Source organism: Semicossyphus pulcher, unplaced genomic scaffold (assembly GCF_022749685.1).
Source record: "Semicossyphus pulcher isolate SPU_LCO1_2020_fin unplaced genomic scaffold, fSemPul1.0.p SCAF_12, whole genome shotgun sequence".
Classification (NCBI taxonomy): domain Eukaryota; kingdom Metazoa; phylum Chordata; class Actinopteri; order Labriformes; family Labridae; genus Semicossyphus; species Semicossyphus pulcher.
The window spans coordinates 12,001,057-12,023,499 of NW_027211626.1; the positions used below are offsets into that span (position 1 = coordinate 12,001,057).

General features: G+C 42.7%; 1 protein-coding gene across 1 annotated transcript in view; it reads right to left on the reverse strand.

Annotated features, from left to right (window-relative positions):
• The window catches only part of LOC138588346 (protein bicaudal C homolog 1-like), a 67,426-nt gene that overhangs the window by 25,773 nt on the left and 19,210 nt on the right, over nucleotides 1-22,443 (reverse strand). Inside the window, exons 2-6 of the mRNA XM_069658414.1 lie at nucleotides 18,936-18,982; nucleotides 10,116-10,185; nucleotides 4,395-4,474; nucleotides 3,306-3,464; nucleotides 1,892-1,945 (exon numbers count right to left, since the gene is read on the reverse strand). Coding sequence (XP_069514515.1) covers nucleotides 1,892-1,945; nucleotides 3,306-3,464; nucleotides 4,395-4,474; nucleotides 10,116-10,185; nucleotides 18,936-18,982 — 410 coding nt within the window. The remainder of the gene's footprint in view (nucleotides 1-1,891; nucleotides 1,946-3,305; nucleotides 3,465-4,394; nucleotides 4,475-10,115; nucleotides 10,186-18,935; nucleotides 18,983-22,443) is intronic.

A 22,443-nucleotide genomic window follows, 5' to 3' on the forward strand; every position in this document is an offset into this window, starting at 1 on the left:
TAAATATGAGGTTCTTCAAGGTGAAGCTCAGATATAGTGAAGAAAAGAATCTCTCCCGTGAGCTCCTTTCCCTGCTGCATTTGAGGAAATTGCCTTGAGGTTAAGTGATGAAGCTTATTCATAATTACATATATGTGTTGAAGGACTGTAAGTCGTGAGTATTGAGTGTTGTATGAATAAGCATACAAGGAATTTGGGTATAACTGAATGAGGTGAGTATCAAGGTCTGGCTCCATCAAAAGAAGCCAAGTTGACTGAGAGGGAAACCTGTCCTTTGATCCACCCTCGTCATCCGCTGACTGTGTGTTCTTTGGACGCCAAAACAATCTTTGAGGTTCTCTACGGCTTATATTATAAACCTCTTTGTGTCACACTGCTACAGTTGGGTTAGATTATTCTTTTTATTCGCCTATAGTAAAAAAATGTAGCTGAACTGGGTTGCGGCTTGCGTCCTATGTAAATAACCATTAGGCACGGAGAAGTATGGGTGTGCATAAGCAGACATTTGCCAACACAGACAGTGCTAACATTCAACATGACCTTCTCATTTTTCTATATCCCCATCACACACACTTCACACACTCAGTCTTTCTCACATGCACACACAGCATTGTTGGTTTTGGTCCGTCCATTGTGGAGGAACGTGTTCATAGTAGGCTACTGCTGCCACAGTGTTGAAATAAAGCAAAAGTTCAGGGATGTAACACTTCACACGAGCGAGGTCCTCCGCCCGCAGAGCTGAGGCTGGAGGTCGGGCTTCCAGTCAGACTGAAATTGAAGATTAAGAGAAGGCTAGGAAATGGGCTGGAGATGGACCAGGCAAACGGGCCGAGGCCTGATGCCTGTATTTGACAATTGTTATAGGGAAGTGGTTTGGGAATAGATTGGGAATGGTGCTTGCGGCTGAGAGGAAGCGCTGAAACTGTGCCTGGAGTGCAGGATTACCTACTCTAACCCTGGAGCTCTTCCACTGGTAGGATTAGGCAGCAAACTTGGCTGCCTTGAGTCTGATTTGATGTTTTGTTTGTTGAGGAAGTAACTGTTTCAATTCTGGGAGCCAATGGGTAAACAACAGTAGGATTTCAGACTATCGCATGAGCTTGGAGTGTTAGCCTGGCTAACCAATGACTTAGCATGGATTAAAAGTTTCTGAGCACTGGAAGAGGAAAAGACGGGCACTCTGAAGGGGAAGTTGGAACTAAATCTTCAAAAACAGGAGAAACAGGAAATAGCATTGGTATGGTTGTAAACAAACTGCAAGAGCTAGCATGTGTAGCTGTGTTCTAGCATGTATAGCAGGCTAACAACAGCAGTCCACAAATGGGTTAATGTACAGGGTTTCATCAAACACATCTCTGTAAATTACCACTGTTGCTTTCCTTTAACTCAATACAGGCATGCAGAATCCCTCCTCTTCTCTGCTGCACGCATGATCTGGTTGTGAAGTTATAAAACAAAAGTACTAACAGGTCAATTCGACCTCCACTCTTAAAGGGGTAAAACAATAGGGAGCTTTAATATTCCATCTGTCAAAGCTTCGTCTGATTGACCTCTGCACAAATCACCCAATTCTGCGCATAAAGTAATAACCCCAAAGTAATCTATAAAAAACCACACACACCTGCTTACAAGCTCTACATTGTGCGTGCAAACTGAGGCAGGAGTGACCAACTATTTGGCAGAAATATGTTCTGTTGCTTTGATACTTTTTGTTTTTTTTCCACTGTTAAAATTAAATCAGTACTGACATCAACTTAAACTGACAGAAATTCAAGCCGGCCACAGTCACCCGGCTCCACGCAGGTCAAAGCTACACGCTAACAATCCAGCAGGGAGCGAGTGTTTGGGTGGAGTATCCCTTTAAGACAAGCGTGGCTGAGTTCCAACTTACCCTTATTTTTACTCGAGCTGCTTCCACCCCTCCTGGCTGCCCCGCGATGGACACCTGTTCACAATAAAAAGTTACATGTAAATCAGTTAGCCTGTTCCAACAAGGTCCAAGACTAACAATGGCTCCGAGTTGCATAGAGTTGTGCTAAATCTCTATGTTGACGGCAAATTGTAGAAAAAGCAGAATGAAAACAGCAAAAGTATGAGGGCCTCCTCTATGCTGAAACCTAATCTCTCTTTGTGACATACAGTATTACTAGTTCATGTTTTATATTCTTGAACCACATCATTAAATTCGCAGAAAAGTGGCCTGCATGATTGAAGTAATTGACCTTTTAAAAGCATTCATGATGAGAGGGCTGATTAAAATGACAAATGAAAAGGTGAAGAAGAGTGTCATTAAATGTCTTTTTACTTTTTTATATAAAACTGCTCATGACAATAAAGCAAACCAAGAACATAGCCCACAGTGATTCTATTAGAAATAAATGATTATGCAAACATAAAGAAGGCTAGCCTGCTTCTTCTCTGACACAGGTCAGGGCTATGCTGTGAGAAGCAATTTTACCCTTCAGAATAAAACCTCATGTTAGCAAACACCTGCCCTTCTCAAGTGTGTTTGAACAGCATCCTCAAACAGCTCCAGAGAGAGTGAAAGGTAAACAGCAATCTCATTGATTTTCTTACACTATATATTTGCTTATCAACACCGCTGCACTTGTCAATACGCTCTGTATCTCAAAGGCTCTGCTTCAGTCAGTAAGCTTTTGAAAGCAGAAAAAGAGACAGCTTCAGGGCTCTCGAGCCATACATGAGTCTCTAGCTACTCATCAGCCTGCGCTTGCATCATCAGAGTACGACTGCAGGTGGCCGAACAGGCTTCGACATACCGAGGACTGACAAGTTTATTGGTCTACATGCTGTAGGTACACCGTAACATGTTAAACCCACAGAGGTTGAAATAGACATTTTGTAATAGTGCATTCAGACACAGGTGCACATGCAGTGCCCAGCAGTGTGCTTTCCTGGACTGCTCATACTTCACTTTAATGGTAATTACAGAAAGGATCCACTGCTCTTTAAGTGCGTCCAGCCAAAACACATCGGCTTCCTCAGCGCCGGCCAATCAAAACAGCAAACCGGACCAACGCTCTGCAACCTGTTTAGAAGCTACAACCTGAGAGCTGCTTCTGAAGGCAATAAGTTGCCGAAAGGATGAGGATGTAAACACCAAAAGACAACACAGCTACACTCCGCATACGCGTGGTGCAATGATGTGGTTCAAGAGATTAAAGCAAAAATATTTGAAGAGGGAAAATTCTTTGATCAGCCAGCAGCCGGCAGCTCCCTCCCTCCACTCATCTATCTGCCTTTTCCTCAGTGAGACTGCACAGAGTAAGTCTAGTCCCACAAACCTGGTTGCTTTTCTCTGCCTGGTTGTTTCTGTTGGAGTCGGGGAAATGGATGTGGCAGCCCGTCTCCTCCATCACCCTCTTGATGTTGTTGCCACCTTTGCCGATAACGTGAGAGTGCTCTGTGTGGGAGACGTCCATCTTCAGGGTGACCCTGTTGCTCTAATGAGCAGAGAAGAGACGGTAGTTGAGAAATAACAAAAGCTCTGCGATTAGCAAGAAAATGGTGCATTTTAGACAGAAGATAGAAAGTTTTAAAATGCCAGAATATCCGACCAAATATAGTAAATTTCACCCACTGCATTTGTTGCAACGTGCACAAAACTATTGTTGTGGTCAAAGCAGTTTTCCCAAGGTGACTGGTGGCCATCGTGTATACACAGCACAGTCAATAGTTTCCCCTGAGGCATAACAGCGTATCCACTGTCACCGCAACATCTTCATATTCAAACATCATCACAGATTAAATCAAATTTGTCTGTGTTTACAGCCATGTGTCATTTCAAAGTGTACAAACAAACATCCAGATTATAAATTCCGCTTCACTGAAAAGCCCGTGCAGCATCTGTTCCCATAACTCCGTCTAAATAGTCACAAGACCCAAAAGTTACAATTTCCCCTCTTTTAAATACTTTCAGCTGCTGCAATCATTTCGCAAAGAAGCACAAAGGCAACTAAATATGAAGAACATTAAAAGGAAAACAGAATCAAATTATCGAACGTCTCTGCCAGAATGAAACAGCTTTAACGTGACTAAACCAGATGAGATGCTAAAAACTGAGCCGGTCACGTGCTGCCCTGTTTGTGCGAGGCTGCTCAAAGTGCACGGAGGATTGCCTTCCCCCAGGGGGTGCTGCAGTTCAGGCGCCTAGGTAGTTGATTTCTTGTGTTGCCATGGCAATGAAGCCCGCATGCACACACACTGACTGCAATCTATGGCAGCGCTCGGGATGCGAGTATCTGGTGAGATTTAGTGCCAAGTTGTGCTTCACTGCTGTGTGCAATCTGTCACTTGGACGGTGGAGGACAGGGAGAGAATGACACACATAAACAGGGATTCTGTTTTCACTTTGATAAAGATGTTTGCTGCACCTTTGTGTCGAGGACAGACATGATTCTGTCTTTGGCTTCCCTCACGTTCTCCCTCTTCCCGCACACCTTGATGTGTGGATCTGCAGGAGGAAGAAAACAGAAAGGAAACATTAATAAATGGAAGAATAAGAGCGTGTGTTTAATGCTCAGTGTGTGTGTGTGTGTAGAATATGAGAAAGTAAAAACCCATTTAATCAAACATGACACAGCAGTCTGCATTTGTCAACAAATTACAGAGCGTCGGAGGAAAGCTCTGCAACGGTAATTGCCGCTTTGATATCTGCCGAGACTCATTCAAGTTGGCAAGCGAGCACACGGCGTGGGGGTGGGGGGGAGGAGGGTGGGAGGGTTGCAGCTCTGTGGAAATATATTCAAGCAATCCATCAGTCAGTCAAGCTGCAAAAACACTACAAGCTGGGGTGAATTTTCCTGCAGCAATTTAGCCTCAGTAGAAGACAGCAGAGACAGTCATGTGATGCTTATCAACTCATTTTCCAGAGCCTCGTTCTGTCAGTCAGACAGCGCAAAAACTCAATTTTCTGCTTCTTTCTAGGAATACTTTGTCGGGCTTTTTATCAGCTGCACATACAGAAGCAATTCTTTCCCTTTGCAGAAGAAGATACAGAAGACATCCTCAAATCATGCAAGTCCTAATAGCTTGAGTAAACTGTGCTTCCTCTGCTTCTTAAAACTTTCGGTTTAAATAACCAAACACTGCAAACCATTCAAAGCTAACGCTCACGTCTGTGTAGAGCTGGCTGAGCCCACATCTGGCTCAGCCGCATGCCGGACCCCTGGAGAACTAAAATGTGAAAAAACACACAAATTCTAAATGTGCACACGCATGTACTACACACCCACGGTCCATCGCCCCTGTGTTAACTGTGCCGAGCTGCAGGAAGTCGACTAAGCCCCCTTCCAGGAATACCCCCTCCTCATATGCACGCTGACAGCATCTCAGATTCACAGTGAAGCTTTCAGACAGAACTCGCAGAATCTGAATTATGATTATAAAGTTGTTGGGACCTCAAAGAACCTCACGATTGCATGTTTAGACTTTAAAAGGCGCTTGGCAGTGAGGAACTGTGCAGAAATGAGAACAACTAGAAAAAGATGGTCAGAACTTTCTTTTGACGACAAGGGAATTCCCAGTGTGCAAATGTTTTTGATGATGTATAACAGTACAGCGTCCGCGGAGCTGCCAAATACAAAGAAACCACATGGTCTTTGAACGTGCTTTTGTTAGAATGATAAATTCAGTTTTGAGAAGTATCTGAACGAGTTTTAATCTCTCTTTAAAGGCCGCTGGGAGCTGTAAGGACCAGCGCCAGCAAAACACGCACTGACCTTGTTAGAGTTTCAGGGGGGAAGGTAACCTCAACACACACAGTACAAGCTGCTAGATCATATGGGAGAGTAACAACAGCTCTCAGATCGCTCGAGGGGAAGGAACCAAACAAAAACCAAGCTGCAGCCTGAGACGGGAAAACAAAACCAAGGAAAACAAAGAAAAAAAGAGCAGAAAGATCACAGTCTCGGCAGTGGTTCCAGGAAAGTTTCCCATCATACAGCTGTTGCTGTGAACAATAGAAATCCCTCCACTTCCTCCTGTGGCGCCCACTGTGACCATTAGAGGGAGTATGGCTCTTCTAGTGTCTGTCCTGCACTGCACATCTGGCAAACATTAGCCAGTTTAAATGAGTGTTGCAGTCGTGATGTAGAACACCCCCGCATTTTTGAAACGGAGTGTGCTGCGTGCTCCTTTTTTTTGGCTGATTGACTGCGGAATAAAAAATGAACACCTTAAGTCCTAATTTGGCACACACAACGCGAAGAAAAGCAAACAAAAACACTCGCAGCTGCGAAAAGTAAGGGGTTTTCAGTCGCACGGATTTTACACAGCTCCACTTCCACTGAAAAGAAACCTTTTGACCCTCGTGGAGCTCGGCACTGGCAAAGCTCAAGCATTTTTCCAGCTGAGGACTGCATTTGAAAATACCACACAAATGAAGGGAATTAAGTCCTCTTGGCTCTGCGCTTCTCAAACATCTGCAGAAATGTTGAAACAGACAACTGGCAGGAAGCAGCAGTATTATGATGATATTTATCACATAAAACAAAGCACAAATCGCCAGCATCTCGCAGTATTGACCGTTCTGTTGCACAGGTCTGACTGTCTCATGTGAGTGATAGTGCCTCCTCTATGTATTAAATCACTAACGGTGCGCCGATGATAGCTTGCCCGAGAGGCTAACAACTGGCCTTATCACACTCATGCAGGTGGCAGCCAGGGATAGCTAGCTGCAGGTGATGAATGCAATAGAGGAGCTGGCATTTTGATGGAGTGTGGCCCTTTATGAGGAGAGGTTACAAACATACAAGTCCCCTCACATCTGCCGCTCTCCTGCAGAGTGTAACTGATTCCAGACTGGACATGAAAGACAATTCCGCAGAATTCCAGGAGAAAACAAAGCCAACGGACACCCTTAAAGAGAGTTTAAATAATCTGGAACCATACAGGAAAAAAACAACCACGCAAGAAGCTATTTTTAGCACGGATAAAGTGGGGTTTTTGTTGGTCATATCCAATGGAAGAGTGATGCGGCATGAAAGGAATGCAGGTCATTGTCTCAAGTTATCTCCCTGGTGGTTACCGTTTTAAACAACAGGATCCAGTTGTTCAAAAGTTATGTGATTGCATTTCAACAATCGGATTAGATCAAATCTTGTAAACTTAATGTTCAAAAGACAAAAAGGGGTTCTGAAATCAGATTAGAAGGGTGGATTCAGGGTCAGTTTAAGGCGAAGAATGTAAAAAGCTTTTGAATTAGTAGAAACAATACATCATGTGTAAGGTATACTGCATAAAGGTGTTCATTTTGCACATGATTTAACTGTTATAGTGATAAAGTAGCTAAAGCAGACTTCTTATTAAGACTTCCTATTGAACCAAACTGAACCTTGTGTTTGGATCCAAACTGCGGTAAAGTAAAAGTAATAAAAAAGCTAAATAACAACCAACAAATAATTTATCTTTCTATATTTAACACAATAAGAAGTCAAAAGGACTCTGGACCATAGACTGTATACAAAGCTGGATGACATGCCAGCTCCCTAAAAGTGAAGCCAAAACATCTCTATCGCCCCCTGCTGACTGGCTGCAGTATAGGTCATAAAGCCACCTCCTCCATGTTAACAGATGGGACATGAGTCAAACTATAAAATCAAAATACATGTCAAATAAAAGTTTCTCAAACATGGTTTCTGTGCTTATAGTTGTTCTTATAACACTGATTTACGTCCAAGTGTCCATTTTTCTGACAAGTTTATTTTTAATTAGTTATTTGATGCTGTAAAAAGGATGATTGACAGCTCTGTTGACAAATACGGCTCCTGCTGCCGATCTGTTCCAGATTAGCAGAGTGGAGGAAGAATGTTGAGAGGAAACGTAACAACAACCATCACTACAGTCACTGAAGTTAACATATCTGTGAACGTCTGCTTCAGACCAACACAAGAAGCTGTTCTGCTGTTAAATACGCCGACGTGCGGGATATTTGCTGTTTTTTTCTGTAAGTTAAGTGTGTGTTTTGGTTAGCGGAATTGGCTACGGCGGCTCCACCTGCTGATCTCTACTGCGCAGCTCTGACTCCAAATGATTCAAGATCCAGATCCTTGTATCTAAGAACCAACCCAGGACCTGTTGGATCTAGGTTTTTAAATAATACTTTAACAGGATCTTGTTTGGGTCCAATTCTTCTGCTGCAGGTCCCAGGACTGTTTTATCATACTAGGCTGTATATTATCCTGGAGAGCACAAACTGGGACTTTGAAATCTGGATAATTTTGATCTAAACTGATGTTGGTGTTGCATCTTCAATCTTCCATAGTAAGATTTCAGCCCATGGACTTCTCTCCCTCCCGTGAGTATAGGTTGTTAAAACACATGGTCAGTTTCACATGTCTCTCCTCCTCCAAATGCATTCACTCATGTCTCTCCTCCAAATGCATTCACTCAAAAGATAACTGCATGTGATAATCCAACATTCTTTGTTCTAAGTTTACGCAACACCGAGGAGAAATGATCATTACAAATGATCGAACAGAGTTTTTAAATAGCTTCATTTCATACAGAGAACATCATCCCCAGGTGGTGTTGGAAGCAGCTTTTGTGAATGAACTAATACTTGGGATGAATGGATGTTCGTGTGCGAACGTATTCCAAGTAAGAGTTGATTAAGCATCCAGAGAGAAGAATGTACAACATTCTGATGTAACCATGTCAACTATTCTCTGAGCGAGTGAGTGAGGAAGTTACATAATGTCATTGGATTCCACATCTGGCCTGAAGACGCACACCAGCGATTCCCCCGAGGACAACAAAGTGGGCAGAGCTGCACCTATTCCTCACCCCCGTTACCCTCAAACCCCCGTCTCACCCCCTCCCGGAAGAGCTTTAAATAACCGTGATAATATTTGATTGGTAACAGAGTGCTGGAACAAGTCGGCCAATACATGCGTGACTCCCTCCGCTCCGCCCCCACGGCAGAATCACAAATTCCTCAGATGAAGTCACTGGCTCGCGAGGAACGAAAACATGCACGCTTTCATCTTTTCTCTATTACATTTTTCTAAATAAATTCTCATGCAAGCTAGAAATAGTTCCCTCTTGTCCATGTGAGTCCAATGACTCCTGAGAACATGTTTCTGGTTAAGACAACAGGGACTTATAATCATTAACTGCCTCATCTTAGGGGCTAAAGCTAACTCAGATATGTTGTTAGTATCTGAACATTAGGTTTAGTTTAAGATGTGCATCAATATATCAGTGAGAAAGCACTAAATCTGTTACTAATAGTGACATGAATTGAAGTAATATGTTAAAAAAAATGAAACTAAAGACTGAGTTTATGGACTGACCAAACAGTTAAAGACCAGTTCCAGTCATGTTTTAAGACATTTAAAATGCTCTGCTTGAAATAATAAATTGTGTCTGATATGTTTTTTTCTGCAAAATACGTTATATACATTACCTTGTAAAAATCCTCCCAAGGCATTTTCTCCTTCTCCCTTATTAAAAATTCCTGAATCTACATAGTCCCCGCCCACTTTGTACTACATCTCTCCTTTTGTAAAATTACAGCCGAAAACAAAACACGTCTCTGTCATCGTTTAGTGGCGACTTGTTGAAACGTAGCTAGCTTGAAATGTAGTCATTAGTAGTAGTAACGTTAACGTTAGTAGTCAGTAGTTAGTTTGCAAAAATTACGATGACGGTTACAGCTGGCTCGAGCATCGCCAAAGTGGTTGCCATAGGTTGCACATAATGATATGCATAGCGTCACCCCGTCCATTAACGGGATTGGCTCCTGAGGTTTGTGACGTCTCAAACCTGCCAATCTGAAAACGTGTTGTTCAGCCTGTCCTTGGTACACTGCAGTTTAAAAGCAGACAGGCCCAGCCATGGAGATGACTGCTTATGTTGTCCCTGATATGTCTTGTAGCACATGAAGAACACCTCATGGAGACGTTTACAAGGTTAAACACTTGATTTTCACTAGAGAGGGTCTTTAAGGAAAAAGGGGGAAAAAATAGGAACAGTAAACGGATCCAATATCAGAATAATCTGAATATGTAAGGTAAGAAACTCAATCTGATAGCATATTCTTATCAGTGTTTATATGTTTTCATCGTTTTCAAAATTGAAAGAAAAGAAATCACCTTTTTTGGACTTGGCTCCTATTTTCAGCTTGGACGGCCAGGCTATCTGCGTCTGGGTCTCATCCATGATCTGGAACAGAGGACAAAGAAAGTTGGCGTTAGCTTATCGTAGACATCAGGCAAATACAAACAAACACAATACAGTATTAAGTTCTCAGTCTTGATGAAAGTCATAATACAGTTTTGTAGCAGCGTACTGTGAACTTGGACAAGAGTAACAAATTATCAGCCTATATGCATGTTGGTCACAATCCTTTCTTTCTTATATACCAGTGTTGGTCAATAACCAGCTGGTGCTGGCTTAGCTTGAAGTGTTGACATCTTCCCACTGCTTCTTCTATAATAGAAAACACTCATTTGGATGATAATAGAGAACACATGGAATGAAACAAGGTGTCAGCAGCCAGCGGTACCAACAAAAGGCCTTACATGATGAAAAGTTCGGCAGAATGAAAATGACATAAAAAAGTTATAATTCCCAGAGGAATAAAGTAACTGTGAGTCCAGTTTAAACATGTCGCGTGATATAAGCTGTTTGGATGTTTCCAAAAGTTGCTTCTTTCTGCTCAACACCCAAATCCTCCCACACCAACACCCGCCAAAAAAAAAAAAAGGAGAGAAGAAAAAAGTACACTTGGCTTTGGTACACATGAAAAACGCCAACAACAATCTATGTAAGAGCCCTTTGACAAGTCTAGTCATCGTAACCAGGAGCATATGTACCAGAAAACCTGCTGGTGCTACAAATACTGGGCAACCTAATGCTCCTCTTTTCAACCACCTTGCTTGGCTTTCTGTCTACAAATCCTAAAACAAACCCCCTGACAACTGTCTGCCATTTTGACTGCTTGTTATAGGAAGAAAAACAAGAGGGAAAACTGTCCAAAAAACGAGACACTGACACTCCTCTAATGGCTGTGTCCTCGACGTGCTCTATCCTTGTTTTCACAAAGGTCCCGCGGTCTTTTGTTTGTTTTAATTCCTCCCCGGGGTTCGTGTTTTCGGGGCGGAGAAGATATGAATTTCGCCACGTGATTAAGCAGCCGAGGAGTGCTGCAAGTCCATTACATGAGCAGCACTTAACGTTCCTCGGAGGTCCAGTGAATTTAGCAATGAGCCGCAACCAGAGGCTGCGTTAACAGCCATCAGCACATCCATTGAAGAGTAGACGTTTGGCTTATTAACACTGCTGCAGCAAGATTTTCAAAAAGATATCTGCTGTTTTTTCTAAGCAGAATAACATGAACAGCCATATAGCCTGTACTCCTCTGGGAGCTTCTGCACAAATCAAAAAGGGAAGCGCTTAAATCCCTCCATATGCTGCTCTGGAAGTAGCACAGTCTGTTTGGCATCCTTTACAACAAACTGAGTTTTTATTCACTGCCAGATTCACGTACCTGCAAAACAGACATATAGTTCAGCGGCTATGATGGATGTCTGGAAGCTCGTTCAAGCCTCACTGATTTTCTACGTCCACTAATAACAAATAAAAATGGACAGGGAAGATGAGCAGCAGATTGAGGTACCCAGGCCCATATTTTGGCACCAGAAAGACTTCAAGCTAACTTTAAGACATTATCAAAGCATGCTGTTTGATGGCTTCTTTTTTGTGGATTGTCGGCTGAAAAATTAAGACTGACCTGTAAGTCTGAGTCTGGCCGTTCTTCAGTGAAACACCACACAAAAATTCCTCAGAAAAACTCATAAAACCGAACAATGCAAGCCAATAAAATCATTGCAAAACACACTTGCACAACCCAAGTGAACTTACTGGTGTTTTTTTTTAAACTCTTTCTTCACTCTCTGAAGCTCTTGGCCCTTCTTGCATTATCAGTATTATCTAACAGCATCCTTCAAGCCTTTCACTTTCTATCGAGTGATTCACAGAAACTGAAGGAATTTTCATTTTGTGCAATAAAAATAAATTCCTCACAGATGAACTTGCTCAACTGTTTTTTTAAGGAATTCTTCTGCGGTATCGTTAAAGCTAAAAATAGCTTCAGCTTTAGCATCCTGCATGCTATTGATGCCCCATTAATGTCCTCCCTCTGGAATCCTTCCCATAACTCCTCTGTGCAATATCACCACAAGTGCTGCGATAATATTATCAGTCTATTTGCTCAGAATGGTTTTACACGCAATGAAACTAATGCCTGAAACCAGAATCTGATGACTTCTGTGTTACTGCGTTTCATTTAAGCCCGAGGCACAGGCCGCTCTAATCTACAACACGACACCCTCCCTCCCGCCGCCGTCTGCTACACGTGTGAGAAAGAACAATAAATCACAAACGCCCGGTGGCTGAACGCTTAACTTCTTCACCATCGGCTGAAGTCACATGCTCACGCTAACAGCTGGAAGTATCACAACAACATTAGAGGACATTGTGTTCCAGTGATAAGTAGGAATTCCTTCACTTTTGCCCCTAACTTTCTCTTTTTTTGTTTTGTTTTTTGCTAAAAAAACCGTCTCCAGCGACAATGAGAGATGTGTCTGCATTGTTTAAAGGAGGCGTTCAATTTAAAACCACAAATTAAGGAAATATAAAACTGCCACAGCCTCTCAGAGGTCAGTGAAGTAACAGTTTCAATGTGGAAGCAAAAAGCAAAAAATTGACATAAAAATGTTTTTGGTAACAGGGGCGTTTCCAGGGAGTGACCTGGGGTGGCATGGGCCCCCCTCTGAAATCTGATTGGCCACCCCAGGTGCAACCCCAAGAACTATGATTGGCTATCCGTCTGGTCAAAGGCGGGGCTTAAGTTCCATTGGGCTTTGTTATAACTGGTATTCTTCTACTTTAATTGTGACTTTTGGAAATACAGTTTTTCACTCTTTAAATTTAGTGCCAAAGATTTATATGCTGCCACTCTGCTGTGTTATAATTTGGGATTTAAAAACCTTTACACAGGATTGTAACAACTGTATTTCTTAATGTTAGTATGTAAAGTAGATACAACAAGTGAAGACAAAAGCGCGCCCTTCTTAATGCCCCCCGTGCATAAGTGAGTGCCCCAGTTGGGCCACCCCAGACCAAAAATTCTGATCACGCCCCTGTTTGGGAAATGTCCTTTTTAAGTGATCAAATGCAGTGTAGGAAACTAATTAAGTAAAAGCTTATGATAAGAATGACAAAAGTAACATCATATCCGAAGCGACTCCATTTATATTTTCCTATAATTACCAAATTAAAAGCCTACGCCTCATCAACTTTTCCTCTGAAAGGGCCTTGTTCAGAGAGACCTGCTTCCTGTCCAGCGCTGCTGTTCTTGGCAGCGTCCTGCAGATGGGACTGATTTCTGACAGACCACACACCATTTTAAAAGGGTGGATGGCGTTTATTTTTACGAAGGGGGCTGGTGAATACCTCTCAAATGGCTCCAGATATTTGCACAAATTCAGTTACGTATACATTAAGCGTCCCGCCCTTTCTTCTCTGCCGTCCCACCCTTTTTCTGAAGATGAATAAATACTTAAATGCTTCTGATCAGTTTCACGGCACGGCCTTGACACGGTGATTGGTTCTAAGGGGTTTGCAGCTGGCGTGTGTGGACGTGAGTGGAGCTGTAGGTGAAATCAGACAGGATATTATTAAAGGTGATGTCCCGAGAGGAGAGCGAGCACATGTGTTCGATACACGTGACCGTGTGTGTACGTCTGTATGTGTGTGTGTATACGTTTAGCACAGCAGCAATCAACATGGCAGAGGCATGTTTCCTGGCCGGCAATGCGATGGTGCAGCTGTTGATACAGCTGGAATGTGTGTGTGTGTGTGTGTGTGTGTGTGTGTGTGTGTTTGTTAGGGGGACACGGAGGGCTGATGGGGGCTGTAAAGAGGTGGGAGCAGAGTTAGGAGACCGACTGAAGGAGCAGCAGAGCTCAAAGCTGTCAGCGTGGACTCCAACCATCCCCACGAGACCTGACAGTCATAAATGAGTTCAAGTTAACAATCCGAGTGCTAACTGGCAGCTAAAACCCCATTAAACCTCGGGGCTAATGCTAACATATACATGGTTATGAAAGAGCGAAGCACATTACAAGGAGGGCACTTTGAAAAAACAGTCTGCTGTGCACCCGACACAGGATGAAGCACGAACCAGTTTCAGCTGCTTGACATGTAAACAAACATTTGTTTACATGTCGTGTTTTGATGGCGCTCATGCTAACCTTATTATTTCTACCTCTAAGCTTTATACTGACTAATATTTAATGCGGACAGCCTCAACTTTCCTTATTTGCATTCTGTTGCGAAGCTTCTTCAGCGCCACGAACCAAAATGAAATGAAATCACGCCTGGCCTGAGATCTGAGTGCACTTGCACTTATATATCACGCCTGGCACCATTTACAGAGCTGGGAAGACGAGATGGAAAGGGGGGGGGGGGATCAGAACTCGCTACGGGGTTCAAAGGCAACTCTCAACTCAAATCCACTCCGAGCTCTTCTGCGGTGCGCAGTTATCGGCTCAACCAGCTCAGCTCCTCGGCTCTGTGCCGTCCCGCGGCTCAACTTCTGCACCGCTCTCCAAACAGCTTTGTGGTCGCTGCCATGATTTGAAACTCCAACAGCTCCCGGTCCAAAACTCTCCCTGCAGAGCAGTGGGGATGAACTGTTCAGTGACGCACGCTGGCTGTTAAATTAATCAAGATCTGCAGTGGCAGAAATTTCCCCTTGTGCTGTAGACTGATAACAATGACAGCGGTAGAGAGAGAAAAACAAAGAGTCAAAAGAAAGGAGGGACATGTCGCTGCAGAGATTCACTCGTGTGAGCAGCAGGGAAGCTAATTTCCCAGCTGTGGCACCCGCCTGTGGTCCCAGCCTCTTTACTTCCTTACTACATGTAGAGGGTGGCCTGTTTGCTCTCTATGTGCACTCAAAGGAAGTCCAGCAGACAGTGAGTAAGAGCGTTTGATCAAACACAGTAAACGGGCCTTTGGGAAGTAAGTGCGTGGGTGGACTGTTTTTATGTTGCTCTCGTCAGCGACTGAACCCGAAATCTCCCCGCTGAGGCAACGACGAGCAAAAGCGTGCGTCAAATATGACCAAATCCTAACATGAGGGAGAGAGTAGCTACGCATGTGCTTTATTAGCCTCATTCAGTGTGTGTGTGCGGTGAGGGTGTGTTGGACAGGCAGGAAGCAGCCCAAGTAAAAGTTTCCATTTTCATCAACTTCAAGGTATTTCACACACCTCATCCATTTTCTTTCAACAATAGCACTCCGTGTTTATTTTCCTGACTTAAATAAGGCATGAGTGGTGATCACGCTATCAGAGGGAAACCGTACGGAGGCATCCAAATGGAAATTCTGCAATAAAAACATGACTTTAACCCTCCTCTTTCTCTCCCTGCCAGCCTGCCAACCCAAACAGCCGCACGCTAATTTCTAATTGACGATTTAACCTCCGGTAACCACCGTTTCTTTGAACGAGCTGTGACAATATTCAAGCCAGAGACTTTTTTTAAAAAACTGGCAAAGTCAACACAGCAACAGCCGCACTTTGTCAGGAAAGCTTTGTGCAGTGAGCCGGACACCTAAACTGGATATCTTAAACATCACAGATCCATCCAAAGCAAACGGAGGTGAAGAAAGAGCTACAGTATATCTAGAGAGTCCTTGTTAAAATTCCAAGGACGGGAATCTTAAGGCGCCTGGTTTGCATTACTTGGTTTTTGAGAGCTGCTTCAGGGACGCCTAAATTGCCTCCTTCTTTGACATTTCGCTCCGCTTGCTAACCTCCGAAACCAAAATACGCAAAATAGACAAAAGAGGAATGCTAAAACAAACCGCCGTCCGTCACTTATTTCATTACAGGCCATTAACATACTGAAGAGGGAGTTTAACATAGTCAGGAAGCTGGACTTTAAACAAGAGTTAACCCCTTTGACAAGCATAAATAACAAGATACCATCATGATAACTGCTGACAGTTATGAACATGTGATGGCTTTCATCATCAATGTGATTAATCTGCTGTAGATCCACTCCAATCCTCAAACAAATGGAGCACATCAGGGTCATGTGTTTGCCATCTCATGAACACACCCACCGTCTGAGCGAATGTTGACGCTTGCTTTCCCTCGTAATGATGCTTCACAGAGAGAAATGAGCCGTGTCAGGACGAGGGTTGGGCAATCTAATATATCTGTGTTTAAGATTATCACTCCCTATTAGTGCGCACATTTAGAACCAAAAGGAATGTCAAAGAGTTGTTTGATCTGAAAAAGCATCTAATGAAACGGAATAATTAAACAAAACTTTTAATGTCATTTCGTATAAATCCTTGCAGTTTGAAATGTGAACATGTTTCGAGGAGTGCCATGTAACTGATTAGAGAGAGCTCTGTTTCTGTGATGTGATTGGCTGTTGGCAGCTTATCAACAGTATATCAAACTTTCAACGGTCATTATCTGTGTTTAATATCAATATCACGTTCCCCAAGTAGGGGTTAGTTGTGGGAATCAAATCTGAGGAGAGTTATTAATGAATGTGCTGATATGATTTTATGTAAAAGACATGAAAGCATTATCGAAAGCCCAGCCAATGACTTTTATACAAAGGGCAGATTTGATACAAAGTGAAGAGCCAAAGGGCAGGACATTTACATACGTGTGTTTTTCCTGCTGTGCACGCACATAAGATCATTTTCCGGAGCTGAGTTTGCTGAGGAGTGAGCCATCTCGCATCCTTACTATCTCTGCTGATAGTAACGCATGCAAAACAGCAGCTGGGAAGCGACAGGTTAACAAAACATAGCAAAATGGCGGCGTACGATGCAACACCATCATGTCCTAAAACTTCTAAAGTCAGGGGAGCGTTTCACCCTCAGCGCTGCAAAGAAAAGGATCGCCTGTGAGATTTGTAAAGCGGACCTTGAAGGTGCGTTGGACTTGTGTACTTGATTTGATTTATTTTTTAAATCAGCACTTTGTCTGTCCTTCTTCTTAAATGGACAAAAACTTGATATTGGATCTTTTGTATCAGTAGGAGCCAAATCAGCAGCAAAGTTTATGAACAGACATATTTTTGAATGAAGAACTCATAGAGTCTTTATTGTTTGTTAGCACATGCTTCAAAGAACCTCCAACTAAATTATAAAGCTGAAAGCTAAATAAGAGCCGTTAAGTAATTGTGCAATTCATTATCGGTTAGTCGACTTGGTAATCAATGACTAGTCGTCTATCAACATAGTCGTTAGTTGCAGCTCTACTTGTGACCACACAAGGCACTTTACACTTCATGTCAGCATCCCTTTCCAACATTCATACACTCATTTAGTCCCATACAAAGCAATTGTCCACCTTATCATTCACACACACAACCAATCACTCACACTGTTTGGGGTTCAGTATAGTGCCCAAAAATACTTTGGCATGAAGACTCTAGGAGCTGGGGATTGAATCGCCAACCGTTTGAAGGGCGACCCACTCTACCCCTGAGCCACAGCCGCCCCTGGATGTTTATGTTGAAAATAAAATCTTTTCCTATTCACTCTCCTAAATGCCTTCTCCTTGAACAGCCAGGGTTTTATAAACAATGTGAAGTTCCGTGTTTAACAAAAAACATATTTGATGTGTCTGCATTCTTCAAAGGATGCGGTGTACGGAGGATGAGTCACTCACAGCCTGAGCAGACCATTAAAGCCGAACTGAAATGAGACAGTCTGGTCTACGGAGGAGTTCCTGTTTCCGTCACCAGCAGTTTCCGCCCTTACCCTTGCGTCACCAAACGCAACTCCTGTCGCCTAGCAACAAATAGCTAGTGGGCTAACTAGCTAGCATTACGTACCATAACCTATTATTTTAAAGATAATTTGTTTCAAGGCCCCTTTCATTATTTTAAACATTTGTATCGCTTGAGTTAAAACCTTTACATTTTAAAGTGTATTCCTCATGGCGGTGTAAGGGTCCACCATGTCATTTGAATTGGCGCGCAACGAATCTCGGGATACTTTGGGGCCTTGATGGATGCAGCCGATGGAGCCTTCGACGTGCCGCTGTGACACAATCGGCCTTCGAAGGATGCGGCCCCTGGTCTAAAAAGACTACTAATAGAATGATGACCCTCTACTAATAAAACAACGTACTGAGGAAGAAAAGGCGATATGTCATATTGGAAGAATTAAATAGTCAAATAGACAAAATTGTCCTTTTTCAAATAGACAAAAATTGTCCTTTTCCCCCCAATTTTTATATATTTTTTAAACGATTTAAGGGCCAAATTGAGGTAGTTTAAGTGCCGGGTCCGACTGAATATATTTGCTTTATTTGAACAAAAAAATAACTCAATCCGTTGTTTTTGGAACTTGTGTGAAAGACCAGTAACTGTTAAAACACACAGTGAAGCTTTGAACCCACGGCAGGGCTACACACTTGACTGATCAATGGGCAGCAGAGACAGTGTGAGCAAGTTCTAATTAAAAAAACAGTTAAAGACGATTAAAGCTCACTGAGGCGAAGCCTTGTTTTATTGCATGTAACGACGCTTCAAAGCATTAACTAATTAAATCAGTGACAGAGCAAAGTCAATGAGGCAGAGCTGACCAGAGCAGACCCCTGTTAAACCTCTCTCTCTACACATTATGGTACATTATGTAAGTGAGAAAGGCCCTCCGTGTTGTGTCAGCTGTGTTAAAGGATCAGAGCCCCGCAGCGAATCCACGTCACTCTCGTTCACATGTTTTTGTTTGTTTTGATCCGTAATTAGAGAGACTGGAGGAGCACCTGACATCTGCTCCCTTCGCCGAGAGAGGAGCGCCGGCTCGGTGGGCTCGAACACAACGCGGAGACAAAGCAAACACCCTCCGAGAGCAGACTACACACTCACCTTCTGAAAGAAATCCTCCCCGCCGTTGACTCTCCCCTCAGAGGCAGCTAGAAGGACACAGAGAGGGAGAAAAATAAATCATAAAACCACACAGAGCCACTCACTTTTGTATACACGGCCAAAAACACTCAGATTATTCCTCTCCTTGAAATGTTGGGGTATCTTTTGGTGGATCTCCATTTCTTTGGATATTGTTTTTGGCAAAGCAGACTGATAGGGCTCGCTTGCAGGGACGGAATAAAATGTTCCAAGTTATTTTCTATAATCCTGAAGATTGGATTCAGCTTCCGTGTTACAAATTGATGGATACAGTGGAAATATTTGGGCTATTACAGCCGTACAGTAATGGGGTGTTTCATACCACACTCGGTCGGCTGCTTTGCACTTCTTTTAACAGCTTTCACACTCTTCAAATCCGTCTGTCAGCACACTGTACTTCTCGGCCTTGGGGACTACATTACATGAAGACCTGCTAATGTAACTGCACAAAGTCACTTGTAAACAAAATGAGCACTTAGGAGATTCCTGGTGGTTTAAAATTATTTTCGTAGCAGGTGTAAAATGCCAAGAAACTCCCTCAGCTGATTCAGTAAGCTGGATGAAAACCGAGGGCACAGGCAGCAAAGGAAAGTCGAGCTTTAAGTGCTCCAACACATCTGCAAATCCTTCTAACTGTGGCGGCTCTGTTGATGCAAAATACATATCTGCTCTCCAAGCAGAGATCTCGTGTTGCTCTGTCATTTGGGAGTACCGGGAAGGTTTAATCATGCATTTCAGCGAGCGTTCTCCAGACGGATCTGTTGCTGTCTGTGCAAATCTGGGTCAGGAGAAGAAGCAGAGTCACTGTTTCTTTTTCAGTCGTAACTGCTGGCCTTTAAAAAAAATCATGTTATAAAAACCAAAGCCCTGCTATGTGAAGAAATGTTTGAGCTAAATCCAATTTGAAAGTAATTTCAGGATGTAGCACATTGGCATTGGTTCAGTGATCGACAGGAAAAAATCAACTGTTTGAGTGGCTTCTAAAGAAAACTAAAGAATTTTCTGTGTCTCATGTGACAGTAAATTTATTGTCAGTATTTTATGACGGTTTGTGGAGCAAAACAAGCTTTTTCAAGGAAATTCTGATGAGCTTTTGTCCCTCCTTAAAAGATGTAATGTGGAAGATTTTCATGTAAATTAATGTCTGTTAAGTCTCTGTCTATCGCCGAATGAGGTAACACAATGGTGATTGAGACTATGGCCCACTGATGAAAGCCTTTGCATTTTGCAGTATATAGTATTATTATGAACTGGGTGTCTGTGGCGACATTCATGGAAAGAAATCACAAGCGGCACCCAGTTAGTGATGTGATTTCCACACCCAGCAGTGATTGGTCTGCCAGAGAGGGTAGGCGGAGCTAAGCGGATGCTTTACAGTACATGTCCCACACACATCCATAAAGAGAGCTGCTATGTAAAGCTGCTATGTAAAGCGCCAATCTGCCCATTAGGATCTCACTAACCACATTCACTGTCCTATTAAGGCAAATTAGGGTTCACTATTCTGCCCAAGGACACTTCACCATATAGCCTGCAGGAGACGGTGATCAAAGCTCCAACCTTCTGTTGAGAGGACGACCCACTCTACCACTAAGCCACTGCCACCCTCAGAAAGTATACTTTGCAAACAACAAGACATTTAAAAATGTAGGTTCAAGTAAAAAATAAATAAATAAAATCAATAAAATATGTTGTGTTGTCGTGTTTTGTGAACATATAAGATCTGCAAATAAAGGGGTGGTGCCAAAAAAAGACAGACACCTCTTCAGAAATGAAAACACTGTTTCATTTCAGTTGCAATTAAACTGTCAAGACATCAGTCACAATGGAAACGGCTTCCTTGAAAGCAGCTGTCTCCCTAAAACTTTATGTAAAATTCCTTTGAACATAAAATGCATTCCTCTTACAAAGTATTAACACCTGCAGTGCACACGGTTCTACGTGGTGATCACCGTGTGAAACCAGGGCGTGAAAGTCGTTGTTATGACTTCCCTTGATCAACACCACATTTCAAAGCACAAACAGAGCAAATGAAAAGCCCTCAATGAACCGAGTTTCATTTCCAACCAGACCTGACATCATAGCCTGTGGCCATGCCTACATCATGAGCATTTAAAAGTGTTTGTACTCTCGCAGGCTGCCCAGTAAACAAGTCCAGGCCACAGTTTACAAAGACGTGACACTGGTCTGCGTTGGCTGAACGGGTAAGTCCATTTTAGATGAAATGTGCGTATATCAAACGCCCACCAACCCATTACGGTCATAGTAGATGAAGTCTAGCTACTTGTTGCGTCATCATTCAAAATATTACAATAACAAAAAGAAACCTAAGAAGGATGTAGTTTACAAATCTACGGTAGGGTAAAACTCTTGTAGTAGTTTCCCAGCATTTAAAAAGGCCAGTTTCATAAAGTGATCACAGAAATGAAAGAAACATTTCCACAACCAAATGTCACCCTTCTGTCTTCCTCATTCTCCTTACTCTGCTGAAAAGCTTTCATCCAAAAAGAGTCCAATTCAAAACCTCCCCCACTAAGTGACGAATTTAACTGCCAGCCAATCAAGATACGACACATCTGATTATGCCAATATGTGATCACATTACCTGCTCTTAAAACACAACTATCAAACGACAGTACAGCTGTTGTGAGTAACAGATGAAACGTGTCACAGATGGAGAAATCAACTTGCAAAAAACAATGCTGGAAACATCTTCTAGGGCGCCTCTGGTTTTTGTTTACACAGACAGTAACTTTACCAAGCAGCTGACGCTCACAGTGATGCACTCGGCGTACAGTCAGTCAATAAGTAGTGACAACGGAAACGATACGCAGCTGACCATAAACAGTGTGTTGGACTGAATTGAAGCGCACTACTACCCAGAGCTGGGACTATATGTACAGCTGAAATTACTATTGTAATAATTAAGGTTCAATTGATTGGTTAAGCGAGCTATTATTTAAAAATGTCAAACACTCAGACAGTTTAGTCTTTTTATCTGATATAATTGTTTAATAAGGATTTTTGACAATTTCTTTTATATCTAAGATTTAAGAGTTTGACATTTAGGATTTTATGGAAAGTTAAAGTGCTAATCTGAAAGATCTCAGTTTCGTTATCTTTGGCGGCACCTATGGCAATAAATGTTAACTGTGGGAGCACACTTCCCAGATATCCAGAAAGTGTCGCATGTGTGACGTCCACGGTTTGCTCCGGTTGTAATTTTCCTCGCTGACGGTCGCTTTCTTTGTTAGATTGTTTGCCTTCATCTGAACATTGAATTAGTTTCTTTTTCCTTTGGATTTTCACTTATTTTTGAAGTTGTATCTGTAGTCATCGATCTGTTCTTTGTTTGTTCAGCCATAGTAGATTACTGTTTACTCGCAACACTTGCAGCCGCTTAGCTCTGCCTATCCTCTCTGGCAGACCAACCACTGCTGGCTGATGGAAAACACGTCACTAACTGGGC